General features: G+C 39.8%; 1 protein-coding gene across 3 annotated transcripts in view; it reads right to left on the bottom strand.

The window, feature by feature from the left end:
• OPLAH (5-oxoprolinase, ATP-hydrolysing) overlaps positions 1-15,900 on the bottom strand; it is a 291,557-nt gene that overhangs the window by 162,232 nt on the left and 113,425 nt on the right. For all 3 annotated transcript variants that reach the window (XM_053715452.1, XM_053715451.1, XM_053715453.1), the window contains exons 7-8: positions 10,789-10,954; positions 208-346 (exon numbers count right to left, since the gene is read on the bottom strand). In XM_053715452.1, the coding sequence (XP_053571427.1) occupies positions 208-346; positions 10,789-10,954 (305 nt within the window). The remainder of the gene's footprint in view (positions 1-207; positions 347-10,788; positions 10,955-15,900) is intronic.

Here is a 15,900-nt window from a genome sequence, read left to right on the forward strand (position 1 = left end):
TGCTGCTCGATTATCATATTTCTGATAAATGTAAAACATTGAGTTCAGACAAAAATAAATGCACATTTCTACAGTTATCTCGTTGTGCAGAAGCTTATTTCGGTTAGTGTAATGATATCCTTATATGGGCCTTAAGCTGATCTCAGTATAGACCTGAAATAAGCAGCAACATGATTATTTTATTATAATTACCGCCAGCACACTCACCTAAAGAAGAGCATAGAGCCACCTCCTGCCGCCACCGTATTCACATCTAGCTGTGGCGCCTGGATGCTGATCCCAGCGGTTGTGGCTTCAAACACGTGTTCATATTCTCCGGCATATCTGCTGACATCTGTGGATGTCCCTGTCAGGCAATGAGAGAGACAGAATGACCTACACATCCACTGGGTCAGCAGCTGGCACAGGGGGTCACAACGAATAGGCTAAAGCTTGAGTTCCCTGAGAGCTGCTGCACATCAGCCAAATCAGCCAAATCAGCTTACTGTAAGAGACTGTGATGTTTAACTCTGCTAACAGCTGTGTGAATTACAGTAATAATGTCGTATTATCTATAACATCTGCCTCCTGTTTCAGTGCACAGTTATACAATGCAGCACATCAGCCAAATCAGCTAACTGTAAGAGACTGTGATGTTTAACTCTGCTAACAGCTGTGTGAATTTAGTAATGTCTTCTTACTTATAACATCTGTCTCCTGTTTCAGTGCACAGTTATACAATGCAGCAGCAGCTGATAAATGACAGCTATTAATAAACTCAGTGGTGCCGTATCAATGATAAACATAAGGCTTAGGCCTAGATTTAGAGTTTGGCGGTAGCCGTCAAAACCAGCGTTAGAGGCTCCTAACGCTGGTTTTTACCGCCCGCTGGTATTTAGAGTCAGTCAGGAAAGGGTCTAACGCTCACTTTGCAGCCGCGACTTTTCCATACCGCAGATCCCCCTACGCCATTTGCGTATCCTATCTTTTCAATGGGATCTTCCTAACGCCGGTATTTAGAGTCTTGGCTGAAGTGAGCGTTAGAAATCTAACGACAAAACTCCAGCCGCAGAAAAAAGTCAGTAGTTAAGAGCTTTCTGGGCTAACGCCGGTTTATAAAGCTCTTAACTACTGTGCTCTAAAGTACACTAACATCCATAAACTACCTATGTACCCCTAAACCGAGGCCCCCCCACATCGCCGCCACTCTATTAAAAATTTTTAACCCCTAATCTGCCGCTCCGTACACCGCCGCAACCTACGTTATCCCTATGTACCCCTAATCTGCTGCCCCTAATACCGCCCACCCCTATATTATATTTATTAACCCCTAATCTGCCGCCCCCAACGTCGCCGCCACCTACCTACACTTATTAACCCCTAATCTGCCGACCGGACCACACCGCTACTATAATAAATGTATTAACCCCTAATCTGCCTCACTCCCGCCTCAATAACCCTATAATAAATAGTATTAACCCCTAATCTGCCCTCCCTAACATCGCCGACACCTAACTTCAAGCATTAACCCCTAATCTGCCGACCGGAGCTCACAGCTACTCTAATACATTTTTTAACCCCTAAAGCTAATTCTAACCCTAACACCCCCCTAAATTAAATATAATTTTTATCTAACTAAATAAATTAACTCTTATTAAATAAATTATTCCTATTTAAAGCTAAATACTTACCTGTAAAATAAACCCTAATATAGCTACAATATAAATAATAATTATATTGTAGCTATTTTAGGATTAATATTTATTTTACAGGCAACTTTGTATTTATTTTTACCAGGTACAATAGCTATTAAATAGTTAATAACTATTTAATAGCTACCTAGTTAAAATAATTACAAAATTACCTGTAAAATAAATCCTAACCTAAGTTACAATTAAACCTAACACTACACTATCAATAAATTAATTAAATAAAATACCTACAATTATCTACAATTAAACCTAACACTACACTATCAATAAATTAATTAAATACAATGCCTACAAATAAATACAATTAAATAAACTAACTAAAGTACAAAAATAAAAAAGAACTAAGTTACAAAAAATAAAAAAATATTTACAAACATTAGAAAAATATTACAACAATTTTAAACTAATTACACCTACTCTAAGCCCCCTAATAAAATAACAAAGACCCCCAAAATAAAAAAATGCCCTACCCTATTCTAAAATTAAAATAGAAAAGCTCTTTTACCTTACCAGCCCTGAAAAGGGCCCTTTGCAGGGCATGCCCCAAAGAATTCAGCTCTTTTGCCTGTAAAAAAAAAACATACAATACCCCCCCCTAACATTACAACCCACCACCCACATACCCCTAATCTAACCCAAACCCCCCTTAAATAAACCTAACACTAAGCCCCTGAAGATCCCCCTACCTTGTCTTCACCACGCCGGGTTCACTGATCGATCCAGAAGAGCTCCTCCGATGTCTTGATCCAAGCCCAAGCGGGAGCTGAAGAGGTCCATGATCGGGCTGAAGTCTTCATCCAAGCGGGAGCTGAAGAGGTCCATGATCCGGCTGAAATCTTCTATCAAGCGGCATCTTCAATCTTCTTTCTTCCGGATCCATGTTCATCCCGCCGACGCGGAACATCCATCTTCACAGACGACTTCCCGACGAATGACGGTTCCTTTAAGGGACGTCATCCAAGATGACGTCCCTCGAATTCCGATTGGCTGATAGGATTCTATCAGCCAATCGGAATTAAGGTAGGAAAATTCTGATTGGCTGATGGAATCAGCCAATCAGAATCAAGTTCAATCCGATTGGCTGATCTGATCAGCCAATCAGATTGAGCTCGCATTCTATTGGCTGTTCCGATCAGCCAATAGAATGCGAGCTCAATCTGATTGGCTGATCGGATCAGCCAATCGGATTGAACTTGATTCTGATTGGCTGATTCCATCAGCCAATCGGAATTCGAGGGACGCCATCTTGGATGACGTCCCTTAAAGGAACCGTCATTCGTCGGGAAGTCGTCGGTGAAGATGGATGTTCCGCGTCAGCGGGATGAACTACATGGATCCGGAAGAAAGAAGATTGAAGATGCCGTTTGATAGAAGACTTCAGTCGGATCATGGACCTCTTCAGCTCCTGCTTGGATGAAGACTTCAGCCGAATCATGGACACCTTCAGCCCCCCGCTTGGGCTTGGATCAAGACATCGGAGGCTCTTCTGGATCGATCGGTGAAACCGGCGTGGTGAAGATAAGGTAGGAAGATCTTCAGGGGCTTAGTGTTAGGTTTATTTAAGGGGGGTTTGGGTCAGATTAGGGGTATGTGGGTGGTGGGTTGTAATGTTGGGGGGGGGTATTGTATGTTTTTTTTACAGGCAAAAGAGCTGAATTCTTTGGGGCATGCCCCGCAAAGGGCCCTTTTCAGGGCTGGTAAGGTAAAAGAGCTTTTCTATTTTAATTTTAGAATAGGGTAGGGCATTTTTTTATTTTGGGGGTCTTTCTTATTTTATTAGGGGGCTTAGAGTAGGTGTAATTAGTTTAACATTGTTGTAATATTTTTCTAATGTTTGTAAATATTTTTTTATTTTTTGTAACTTAGTTCTTTTTTATTTTTTGTACTTTAGTTAGTTTATTTAATTGTATTTATTTGTAGGTATTGTATTTAATTAATTTATCGATAGTGTAGTGTTAGGTTTAATTGTAGATAATTGTAGGTATTTTATTTAATTTATTTATTGATAGTGTAGTGTTAGGTTTAATTGTAACTTAGGTTAGGATTTATTTTACAGGTAATTTTGTAATTATTTTAACTAGGTAACTATTAAATAGTTATTAACTATTTAATAGCTATTGTACCTGGTTAAAATAATTACAAAGTTGCCTGTAAAATAAATATTAATCCTAAAATAGCTACAATATAATTATAATTTATATTGTAGCTATATTAGGGTTTATTTTACAGGTAAGTATTTAGCTTTAAATAGGAATAATTTATTTAATAAGAGTTAATTTATTTCGTTAGATTTAAATTATATTTAACTTAGGGGGGTGTTAGTGTTAGGGTTAGACTTAGCTTTAGGGGTTAATACATTTATTAGAGTAGCGGTGAGATCCGGTCAGCAGATTAGGGGTTAATTATTGTAGGTAGGTGGAGGCGACGTTGGGGGCGGCAGATTAGGGGTTAATAAATATAACATAGGGGTCGGTGGTGTTAGGGGCAGCAGATTAGGGGTACATAGGGATAACATAGGTTGCGGCGGTGTACGGAGCGGCAGATTAGGGGTTAATAATAATATGCAGGGGTCAGCGATAGCGGGGGCGGCAGGGGTTAATAAGCGTAAGGTTAGGGGTGTTTAGACTCGGGGTACATGTTAGGGTGTTAGGTGCAGACTTAGGAAGTGTTTCCCCATAGGAAACAATGGGGCTGCGTTAGGAGCTGCTGCTTTTTTGCAGGTGTTAGGTTTTTTTTCAGCTCAAACAGCCCCATTGTTTTCTATGGGGGAATCGTGCACAAGCACGTTTTTGAAGCTGGCCGCGTCCGTAAGCAACGCTGGTATTTAGAGTTGCAGTGGTGGTAAATATGCTCTACGCTCCCTTTTTTGGAGCCTAACGCAGCCATTCTGTGAACTCTAAATACCAGCGGTATTTAAAAGGTGCGGGGGGAAAAAAGCATGCGTAGCTAACGCACCCCTTTGGCCGCAGAACTCTAAATCTAGCCGTTAGAGTTTTAAACTAGTGCTGTGATTGGCTGTTGCACTCAGACATTCTAGACCCTTTACAGTTACACAGAAAAGTCACTTTAAAGAGATATTAAAGGGACATTAAACACTAAATAAATGCTAGATAGAATGATTCATTCAAAGAAAAGATTAGCCTGAGAATAACATGTAGCTTTATTTTTAATGTTTCATTAGCTATGTAAATATTGACAAAATAAGTGTAATTTTTTAGTGTCTATAAAACAGTGGGGGCTGCCATGTTGTAACTTAGGTTACGTTCTCTGCTTTGGCCAATTAGGGACAGTTATAAATAGGTCACTAGAGTGTGCAGCCAATGGCTGTGTGTTATATAACAGGGTCTGCACTTCCATTTCTAACAGGAACTGAAAAGCTCACAATTTCAGAATATAATTACAGGCAAAGAGGGACAAATAAATAATGAAAGTATATTGCAGACTTTTTTTTTTAAATATACAATTTAGCCTTTTAAATTATATTCTCAAAGTGTTTAATGTCCCTTTAAACACTTTGAGACGGTAAAATAAAATGATAAATCGTATATATAAAAGAACTCTGCAATATACTTTATTTATTTATTTTGTTCCCTTTTCCTTTAATTCCATTCTGAAATTGTGAGCTTTTCAGTTCCTGAAATGGAAGTGCAGAACCCTGTTATATACCACACAGCCATTGGCTGTACACTCTAGTGACCTATTTATAACTGTCCCTAATTGGCTACAGCAGAAAAGGTCACCTAAGTTACAACATGGCAGCTCCCACTGTTTTATAGACACTAAGGCCTCTAGTTATCAAGCCGTCAACCTCAAATACGCTGGAATTCCGCAGCGTATTTGTGGCGAGGCTGATTCGCCTAAGTTATCAAGCCCTGCTGCCCGGCAAAAATAGAATTTTGTGATGTAAGCTTCGATCCGCCGGACTCAGTCCGACACAGATCGATTCTTACGTCACTCCAGATGTTCCGAACACAAGTGCGGCACAATCTGACTACTTTTGCTAGTTATCAAAAAACTAGCAGGTACGCTCGGCACTTTTCCAGCCCAGCGTACCTGGTTTTCAATCCGCCGCCCTGGAGGCGGCGGATCCCATAGGAATCAATGGGAGTCTGACCATAGCAAAAGTTCATGTTCGCTGCTGCCCGACATCCCATTGATTCCTATGGGAGATGTCTGCACCTAACACCCTAACATGTACCCTGAGTCTAAACACCCCTAATCTGTCTCCCCTACACCGCCGCAACTAAATACATTTATTACCCCCTAAACCGCCAATCCCGGACCCCACCCAACCTACTTTATACATATTAACCCCTAATCTGCCGCCTCCTACACTGCCGCAACTATAATAAATGTATAAACCCCTAAACCGCCGCTCCCGGAGCCCACCGCCACCTACATTATACCTAGTAACCCCTATCCTGCCCCCCCTATACTGCTGCCACCTATAATAAATTTATTAACCCCTATCCTGCCGATCCCGGACCCCGCCGCAACTAAATAAATTGTTTAACCCCTAATCTGCCGCTCCCGGCCCCGCCGCCACCTATATTAAACTTATTAACCCCTAATCTGCCCCCCCTACACCGTCGCCACCTATATTAAACTTATCAACCCCTAATCTTCCCCCCCTACACCGTCGCCACCTATAATAAATTTATTAACCCCTATCCTGCCCCCCCTACACCGCCGCCACTATAATAAAATTATTAACCCCTAAACCTAAGTCTAACCCTAACACCCCCCTAACTTAAATATGAATTAAATACATCTAAATATTATAACTTATCTTATTAACTAAATTATTCCTATTTAAAACTAAATACTTACCTTTAAAATAAACCCTAAGATAGCTACAATATAAATAATAATTATATTGTAGCTATTTTAGGATTTATTTTTATTTTACAGGCAAATTTCAATTTATTTTAACTAGGTACAATAGCTATTAAATAGTTATTAACTATTTAATAGCTACGTAGTTAAAATAAAGAGACATTTACCTATAAAAACTAACCTAAGTTACAATTACACCTAACACTACACTATACTTTAATAAATTATTCCTATTTAAAACTAAATACTTACCTGTAAAATAAACCCTAAGATAGCTACAATGTAATTAATAATTACATTGTAGCTATCTTAGGATTTATATTTATTTTACAGGTAACTTTGTATTTATTTTAGCTAGTTAGAATAGTTATTAAATAGTTATTAACTATTTAATAACTACCTAGCTAAAAGAAATACAAAATTACCGGTAAAATAAATCCTAACCTAAGTTACAATTAAATAAATTACCTACAAATAACTACAATTAAATACAATTAAATAAATTAACTAAAGTACAAAAAATAAAAAAAACTAAGTTACAAAAAATAAAAAAAATAAGTTACAAACATTTCAAAAATATTACAACAATTTTAAGCTACTTACACCTAATCTAGGGTCTAGGAGCGGCGGTTTAGGGGTTAATAACTTTATTTAGTTGCGGGGGGCTCCGGGGGCGCCGGTATAGGGGGTAGAACAGTGTAGTTTAGTGTGGGTGCTTAGTGACAGCTTGTCAATAAAGCTGGGAAAATGCCGAAGAGCAGCGAGATCGGATGAGTGATAACTATCACAGTCCGCTGCTCATCGCCCCGTACTTGGTGCGCGGCTTTTGGACAGCTTTATTGATAACTTTGGTGAGCGTATTCAGGTCCACGGCGGCGATGGTAGGCGAGCTTAGGCGGGCGTATTGGGGCCGGCGATGGCAGGTAAGTAGACACGTTGATAGCTAGAGGCCTAAAACTTTACACTTATTTTGTCAATATTTAAACAGCTAATGAACTTTAAAAAATACATCTACATGTTATTCTTAGACTAATCTTTATGTTGAATGCATCATTCTATCGGCATTTATTTAGTGTTAAATGTCCCTTTAAATTAAACACCTCTTTAGTACAAACTGTAGATTATCCAGGACAGACCTGCTTTTTGGCCTCTTTTCCCAGAAGTTTGCCAGACGTAAAAATCTGCATGAAATGTGGGCTTGGCATGGCCTTATGTATATAATGGTATATTGTGCCATCTGGGTCGCCCACACTGTACATTAGGGCAGCAGAATACAATGATCTAGGGGTGACCATCCTGCCGTTTACAGATTAGATTGGATATTACAATTTATACTGGGTATTCTGATGCGCAAGCTATTGATGGATGTGTCCAGTGCTCCTGTAACCTGCTAACTTAACAACTCTGCTGCACACTGTCCCTGCAACCAGCTACCCTCTGACATCAGTGTCTGTGTTGGCCCTGCACTGGCTGTGAATCTGCCATACACACCTGGTACTGTAATAATTCAATGGAATATTTTTGTAATGGGAAATTATACCATTTTTTTTTAATCATACAAATGAAAGCGAAGCACTTAAACATGTAAATTAAAAGCTGTTTAAACTGAACTTAAATCTCTATCAGTTCTATGGTTGCCAGGTGTCTAGTAGTCAACCGGACAATACGGTATTGTAGCAGATTGCCCAGTATAATCTTCACAATAATACTAGAAACTAAAATGTCCCTGAGTGTTAGCTAAATGCATTAAAGATACGTAGCAGAAAGAAGTGAGGAACAGTCAAGGGCCTCTAGTTATTAAGGTCTGGCGGACCTGATCTGACACTGCGGATCAGGTCTGCCAGACCTCGTGAATACGGCGAGCAATACGCTCGCCGTATTCAGCATTGCACCAGCAGCTCACAAGAGCTGCTGGTGCAACGCCACCCCCTGCAGACTCGTGGCCAATCGGCCGCCAGCAGGGGGGTGTCAATCAACTCGATCGTACTCGATCGGGTTGATTTCCGGCGATGTCTGTCCGCCTGCTCAGAGCAGAAGGACAGGTTATGGAGCAGCGGTCTTTGTGACCTCTGATTCATAACTGCTGTTTCTGGCGAGTCTGAAGAGTCTGAATACTCGCCAGAAACAGAGGCCATCAAGCTCCTTACGGAGCTTGATAACTAGAGGCCAAGGGGTCTAATGTTTACATGTGTTACTGGCAACCAGAGATGTACAATTACTGATCTGTATGTTACTTGTGAAAAATATAAATGGTAGGTTTAAAAGTGGGGTCTAAGGCAGAGCTTTGTAGTGGGGGGGGGGGGGGGTTGTGTGATCCCACAGACTACAGGACACCCAAGCCTCCCACCACAATCACCTGCAGCTTGTTCAGTATTTTAGTGAAGGACAGCTGGTCCCTACTAATGGCAAATAGGTACTCCCTACTTATGCTCATGGGTTATTAGATACAAATTCTCATTGTACCTATCGGCCAATAGGCATTAGAAGAAAGTACAGAGTAGCCAGTCAGCATTAGGAAGAAGTATCTATCAGCCAGTGAGCATTAGTATGAAGTATCTATCAGTTAGTGAGCGCTAGTATGAAGTATCTATCAGCCAGTGAGCGTTAGTATGAAGTATCTATCAGTTAGTGAGCGTTAGTATGAAGTATCTATCAGCCAGTGAGCGTTAGTATGAAGTATCTATCAGCCAGTCAGCATTAGGAAGAAGTATCTATCAGCCAGTGAGCGTTAGTATGAAGTATCTATCAGCTAGTGAGCGTTAGTATGAAGTATCTATCAGCCAGTCAGCATTAGGAAGAAGTATCTATCAGCCAGTGAGCGTTAGTATGAAGTATCTATCAGCCAGTGAGCGTTAGTATGAAGTATCTATCAGCCAGTCAGCATTAGGAAGAAGTATCTATCAGCCAGTGAGCGTTAGTATGAAGTATCTATCAGCTAGTGAGCGTTAGTATGAAGTATCTATCAGCTAGTGAGCATTAGTATGAAGTATCTATCAGCTAGTGAGCGTTAGTATGAAGTATCTATCAGCTAGTGAGCATTAGTATGAAGTATCTATCAGCCAGTGAGCGTTAGTATGAAGTATCTATCAGCCAGTGAGCATTAGTATGAAGTATCTATCAGCCAGTGAGCGTTAATATGAAGTATCTATCAGCTAGTGAGCGTTAGTATGAAGTATCTATCAGCTAGTGAGCATTAGTATGAAGTATCTATCAGCTAGTGAGCGTTAGTATGAAGTATCTATCAGCTAGTGAGCGTTAGTATGAAGTATCTATCAGCTAGTGAGCATTAGTATGAAGTATCTATCAGCCAGTGAGCATTAGTATGAAGTATCTATCAGCCAGTGAGCGTTAGTATGAAGTATCTATCAGCTAGTGAGCGTTAGTATGAAGTATCTATCGGCCAGTGAGCGTTAGTATGAAGTATCTATCAGCCAGTAAGCGTTAGTATGAAGTATCTATCAGCCAGTAAGCGTTAGTATGAAGTATCTATCGGCCAGTGAGCGTTAGTATGAAGTATCTATCGGCCAGTGAGCGTTAGTATGAAGTATCTATCGGCCAGTGAGCGTTAGTATGAAGTATCTATCGGCCAGTGAGCGTTAGTATGAAGTATCTATCGGCCAGTGAGCGTTAGTATGAAGTATCTATCGGCCAGTGAGCATTAGTATGAAGTATCTATCAGCTAGTGAGCATTAGTATGAAGTATCTATCGGCCAGTGAGCGTTAGTATGAAGTATCTATCGGCCAGTGAGCGTTAGTATGAAGTATCTATCGGCCAGTGAGCGTTAGTATGAAGTATCTATCGGCCAGTGAGCGTTAGTATGAAGTATCTATCAGCCAGTGAGCATTAGTATGAAGTATCTATCAGCCAGTGAGCGTTAGTATGAAGTATCTAACAGCCAGTGAGCGTTAGTATGAAGTATCTATCAGCCAGTGAGCGTTAGTATGAAGTATCTATCAGCCAGTGAGCGTTAGTATGAAGTATCTATCAGCCAGTGAGCGTTAGTATGAAGTACATGCCTGATGCTGCTTCAGTTTAAAATTTAGCTTTTGCTTCACACTTTCTAAGGAAATATAAGTGTAAATGCTGATCTACCATTAGGATAAAAAAATGTTCCCTTAAATGCACTATTTACAATGCTATGTAGTTGAGAAGGGATTGAAATGTTTGAAGTCATCTGATTACCCTTATTGACCCCTGACATTAGAGCAGCACGGACTGACCCCGGATATAAGCCACAGGCCATGGATTCACTCCTCTTACCTCCCATATCAAAACCAATAACAGGCTGAGGATTATCCTGATCATACGTGGTAATGGCGTAACCAACAACGCCTCCTGCGGGGCCAGACAGGATGGCACGGGAGCCGCTAAAACTATGCATGGGAGTGAGGCCTCCATCAGACCGCATAAAGAGAACTTGCAAGTCCTGAAGAGAGAAAGGCAAAGACAGCAGTGGATTATACATCGTGTGGGCACTAAACTCACAAACATACCGGGAACAATTTAATGAACATACAAATTAGGTTATTGGTACATTTTTTATAAAGTAAATGATTTCACAATTAAATACATTTGTTCCAGGTGCCAGTTATATTTATAAGTGAAGATAATGAGATACTCACAAACCAAGATATCAAACGAAAGTGTCAGATTAAACATGTGACACATTCCAACCAATTGGAATTCTCATACAAAAACGTCATATGGCAATCGGGGGGGGGGGGGGGTTTATTGCTTCTGTTTCTAAGCCAATAGTAGAGTAAACCATATCATAAGGAAATCTAGTTAAACAGACAAAATATATATATATTGAAATCTATCACAGGCTTTTTATAGAGGATTCCACAAAAGATATGTGGCCAAAGTTAAAATAAAACCTTATTGGATTGATGATGCCCTCTTAAAGGGACACACAATTTAAAATGAAAAGGGACAGTCTAGTCAAAATTAAAACCTTTCATGATTCAAATAGGGCATCCAGTTTTAAACAACTTTCCAATTTACTTTTATAATCAAATGTGCTTTGTTCTCTTGGTATTCTTTGTTGAAAGCTAAACCTAGGTAGGCTCATATGCTAATTTCTAAGCTCTTGAAGGCAGCCTCTTATCTGAATGCATTTGACCGTTTTTCACAACTAGACAGCACTAGTTCATGTGTACCATATAGATAACATTGTGCTCACTTCTGTGGAGTTGTTTATGAGAGGAAACGTTTTTAAAATTGTATTCTCTATCTGAATCATGAAAGAAAAACTTTAGGCTAGATTACGAGTTTTTGTCGGTAAGGTTTGCGGTGCTAACAAGCATTTTTTTCTCACCGCTCATTTAAGACAGTGCTGGTATTACAGGTTTTTTTCAACCCGGCGTTAGCCTCTAATAAGTGAGCGGAGAGCAAAATTTAGCACCACTTCTCACTGTAATACCAGCGCTGCTTACGGTAGCGGTAAACTGGCTAAACATGCTCGTGTACAATTTCCCCATAGGAAACAATGGGGCTGAGCTGGCTGAAAAAAAAACCTAACACCTGCAAAAAAGCAGCGTTCAGCTCCTAAAGCAGCCCCATTGATTCTTATGGGGAAATTAATTTTATTTCTGCACCTAACACCCTAACATGAACCCCGAGTCTAAACACCCCTAATCTTACATTTATTAACCCCTAATCTGCCACCCCCGACACCTACATTATATTATTAACCCCTAATCTGCCGCTCCAGACACCGCCTCCACCTACATTATACTAATGAACCACTAATCTGCCGCCCCCAACATTGCCGCCACCTACATTATATTTATTAACCCCTAATTTGCCGCCCCCAATGTCGCCGCAACCTAACTACAATTATTAACCCCTATTCTGCCGTCCCCAACGTCACCGCCACTATAATAAATATATTATCCCCTAATCCTAATTCTAATCCTAACCCTAACACCCCCCCTAATTTAAATATAATTTAAAATAATCTTAATAAAATTACTACAATAAAATAAATTATTCCTATTTAAAACTAAACACTTACCTATATAATAAACCCTAAGGCCTAAATTTAGAGTTGGGTGGTAGCCGTCAAAACCAGCGTTAGAGGCTCCTAACGCTGGTTTTTACCGCCCTCTGGTATTTGGAGTCAGTCATTAAAGGGTCTAACGCTCACTTTTCAGCCGCGACTTTTCCATACCGCAGATCCCCTTACGTCAATTGCGTATCCTATCTTTTCAATGGGATCTTTCTAACTCCGGTATTTAGAGTCGTGTCTGAAGTGAGCGTTAGAAATCTAACGACAAAACTCCAGCCGCAGAAAAAAGTCAGTAGTTAAGAGCTTTCTGGGCTAACGCCGGTTTATAAAGCTCTTAACTACTGTGCTCTAAAGTACACTAACACCCATAAACTACCTATGTACCCCTAAACCGAGGTCCCCCCACATCGCCGCCAATATATTTAAATTTTTTAACCCCTAATCTTCCGCTCCGTACACTGCCGCCAACTACGTTATCCCTATGTACCCCTAATCTGCTGCCCCTAACACCACCGACCCCTATATTATATTTATTAGCCCCTAATCTGCCGCCCCCGCTATCGCTGACCCCTGCATATTATTATTAACCCCTAATCTGCCGCTCCGTACACCACCGCCACCTACATTATAGCTATGTACCCCTAATCTGCTGCCCCTAACACCGCCGACCCCTATATTATATTTATTAACCCATAATCTGCCCCCCTCAACGTCGCCTCCACCTGCCTACACTTATTAACCCCTAATCTGCCGAGCGGACCGCACCGCTACTATAATAAAGTTATTAACCCCTAATCCGCCTCACTCCCGCCTCAATAACCCTATAATACATAGTATTAACCCCTAATCTGCCCTCCCTAACATCGCCGACACCTAACTTCAATTATTAACCCCTAATCTGCAGACCTAATCTCGCCGCTACTGTAATAAATGTATTAACCCCTAAAGCTAAGTCTAACCCTAACACTAACACCCCCCTAAATTAAATATAATTTAAATCTAACGAAATAAATTAACTCTTATTAAATAAATTATTCCTATTTAAAGCTAAATACTTACCTGTAAAATAAACCCTAATATAGCTACAATATAAATTATAATTATATTATAGCTATTTTAGGATTTATATTTATTTTACAGGTAACTTTGTATTTATTTTAACTAGGTACAATAGCTATTAAATAGTAAAGAACTATTTAATAGCTAAAATAGTTAAAATAATTACAAATTTACCTGTAAAATAAATCCTAACCTAAGTTACAATTAAACCTAACACTACACTATCAATAAATAAATTAAATAAAATACCTACAATTACCTACAATTAAACCTAACACTACACTATCAATAAATTAATTAAATACAATATCTACAAATAACTACAATTAAATAAACTAACTAAAGTACAAAAAATAAAAAAGAACTAAGTTACAAAAAATAAAAAAATATTTACAAACATTAGAAAAATATTACAACAATTTTAAACTAATTACACCTACTCTAAGCCCCCTAATAAAATAACAAAGCCCCCCAAAATAAAAAAATGCCCTACCCTATTCTAAATTACAAAAGTTCAAAGCTCTTTTACCTTACCAGCCCTGAACAGGGCCCTTTGTGGGGCATGCCCCAAGAAATTCAGCTCTTTTGCCTGTAAAAAAACACATACAATACCGCCCCCCCCCAACATTACAACCCACCACCCACATACCCCTAATCTAACCCAAACCCCCCTTAAATAAACCTAACACTAAGCCCCTGAAGATCTTCCTACCTTATCTTCACCTCACCGGGTATCACCGATCGGTCCTGGCTCCAAAATCTTCATCCAACCCAAGCGGGGGCTGGCGATCCATAATCCTGCGGCTGAAGAGGTCCAGAAGAGGCTCCAAAGTCTTCATCCTATCCAGGAAGAAGAGGCGATCCAGACCGGCAACCATCTTGATCCAAGCGGCATCTTCTATCTTCATCCAATGAGGAACGGCTCCATCGTGAAGACCTCCAGCGCGGGCCAATTTCTTCCGACGACGTCCAACTGAAGAATGACGGTTCCTTTAAGGGACGTCATCCAAGATGGCGTCCCTCGAATTCCGATTGGCTGATAGGATTCTATCAGCCAATCGGAATTAAGGTAGCAAAATTCTGATTGGCTGATGGAATCAGCCAATCAGAATCAAGTTCAATCCGATTGGCCGATCCGATAAGCCAATCAGATTGAGCTTGCATTCTATTGGCTGATCGGAACAGCCAATAGAATGCGAGCTCAATCTGATTGGCTGATCGGATCAGCCAATCGGATTGAACTTGATTCTGATTGGCTGATTCCATCAGCCAATCAGAATTTTCCTACCTTAATTCCGATTGGCTGATAGAATCCTATCATCCGATCGGAATTCGAGGGATGCCATCTTGGATGACGTCCCTTAAAGGAACCGTCATTCTTCAGTTGGACGTCGTCGGAAGAAGATTGGTCCGCGCTGGAGGTCTTCACGATGGAGCCTTTCCTCATCGGATGAAGATAGAAGATGCCGCTTGGATCAAGATGGTTGCCGGTCTGGATCGCCTCTTCTTCCCGGATAGGATGAAGACTTTGGAGCCTCTTCTGGACCTCTTCAGCCACAGGATTATGGATTGCCAGCCCCCGCTTGGGTTGGATGAAGATTTTGGAGCCAGGACCGATTGGTGATACCCAGTGAGGTGAAGATAAGGTAGGAAGATCTTCAGGGGCTTAGTGTTAGGTTTATTTAAGGGGGGTTTGGGTTAGATTAGGGGTATGTGGGTGGTGGGTTGTAATGTTGGGGGGGTATTGTATGTGTTTTTTTACAGGCAAAAGAGCTGAATTTCTTGGGGCATGCCCCACAAAGGGCCCTGTACAGGGCTGGTAAGGTAAAAGAGCTTTGAACTTTTTAAAATTAGAATAGGGTAGGGCATTTTTTTATTTTGGGGGGCTTTGTTATTTTATTAGGGGGCTTAGAGTAGGTGTAATTAGTTTAAAATTGTTGTAATATTTTTCTAATGTTTGTAAATATTTTTTTATTTTTTGTAACTTAGTTCTTTTTTTTTTGTACTTTAGTTAGTTTATTTAATTGTAGTTATTGTAGATATTGTATTTAATTAATTTATTGATAGTGTAGTGTTAGGTTTAATTGTAGGTAATTGTAGGCATTTAATTTAATTTATTTATTGATAGTGTAGTGTTAGGTTTAATTGTAACTTAGGTTAGGATTTATTTTACAGGTAAATTTGTAATTATTTTAACTATTTTAGCTATTAAATAGTTCTTAACTATTTAATAGCTATTGTACCTGGTTAAAATAAATACAAAGTTACCTGTAAAATAAATATAAATCCTAAAATAGCTATAA

Source organism: Bombina bombina, chromosome 5 (assembly GCF_027579735.1).
Source record: "Bombina bombina isolate aBomBom1 chromosome 5, aBomBom1.pri, whole genome shotgun sequence".
Taxonomy (NCBI): domain Eukaryota; kingdom Metazoa; phylum Chordata; class Amphibia; order Anura; family Bombinatoridae; genus Bombina; species Bombina bombina.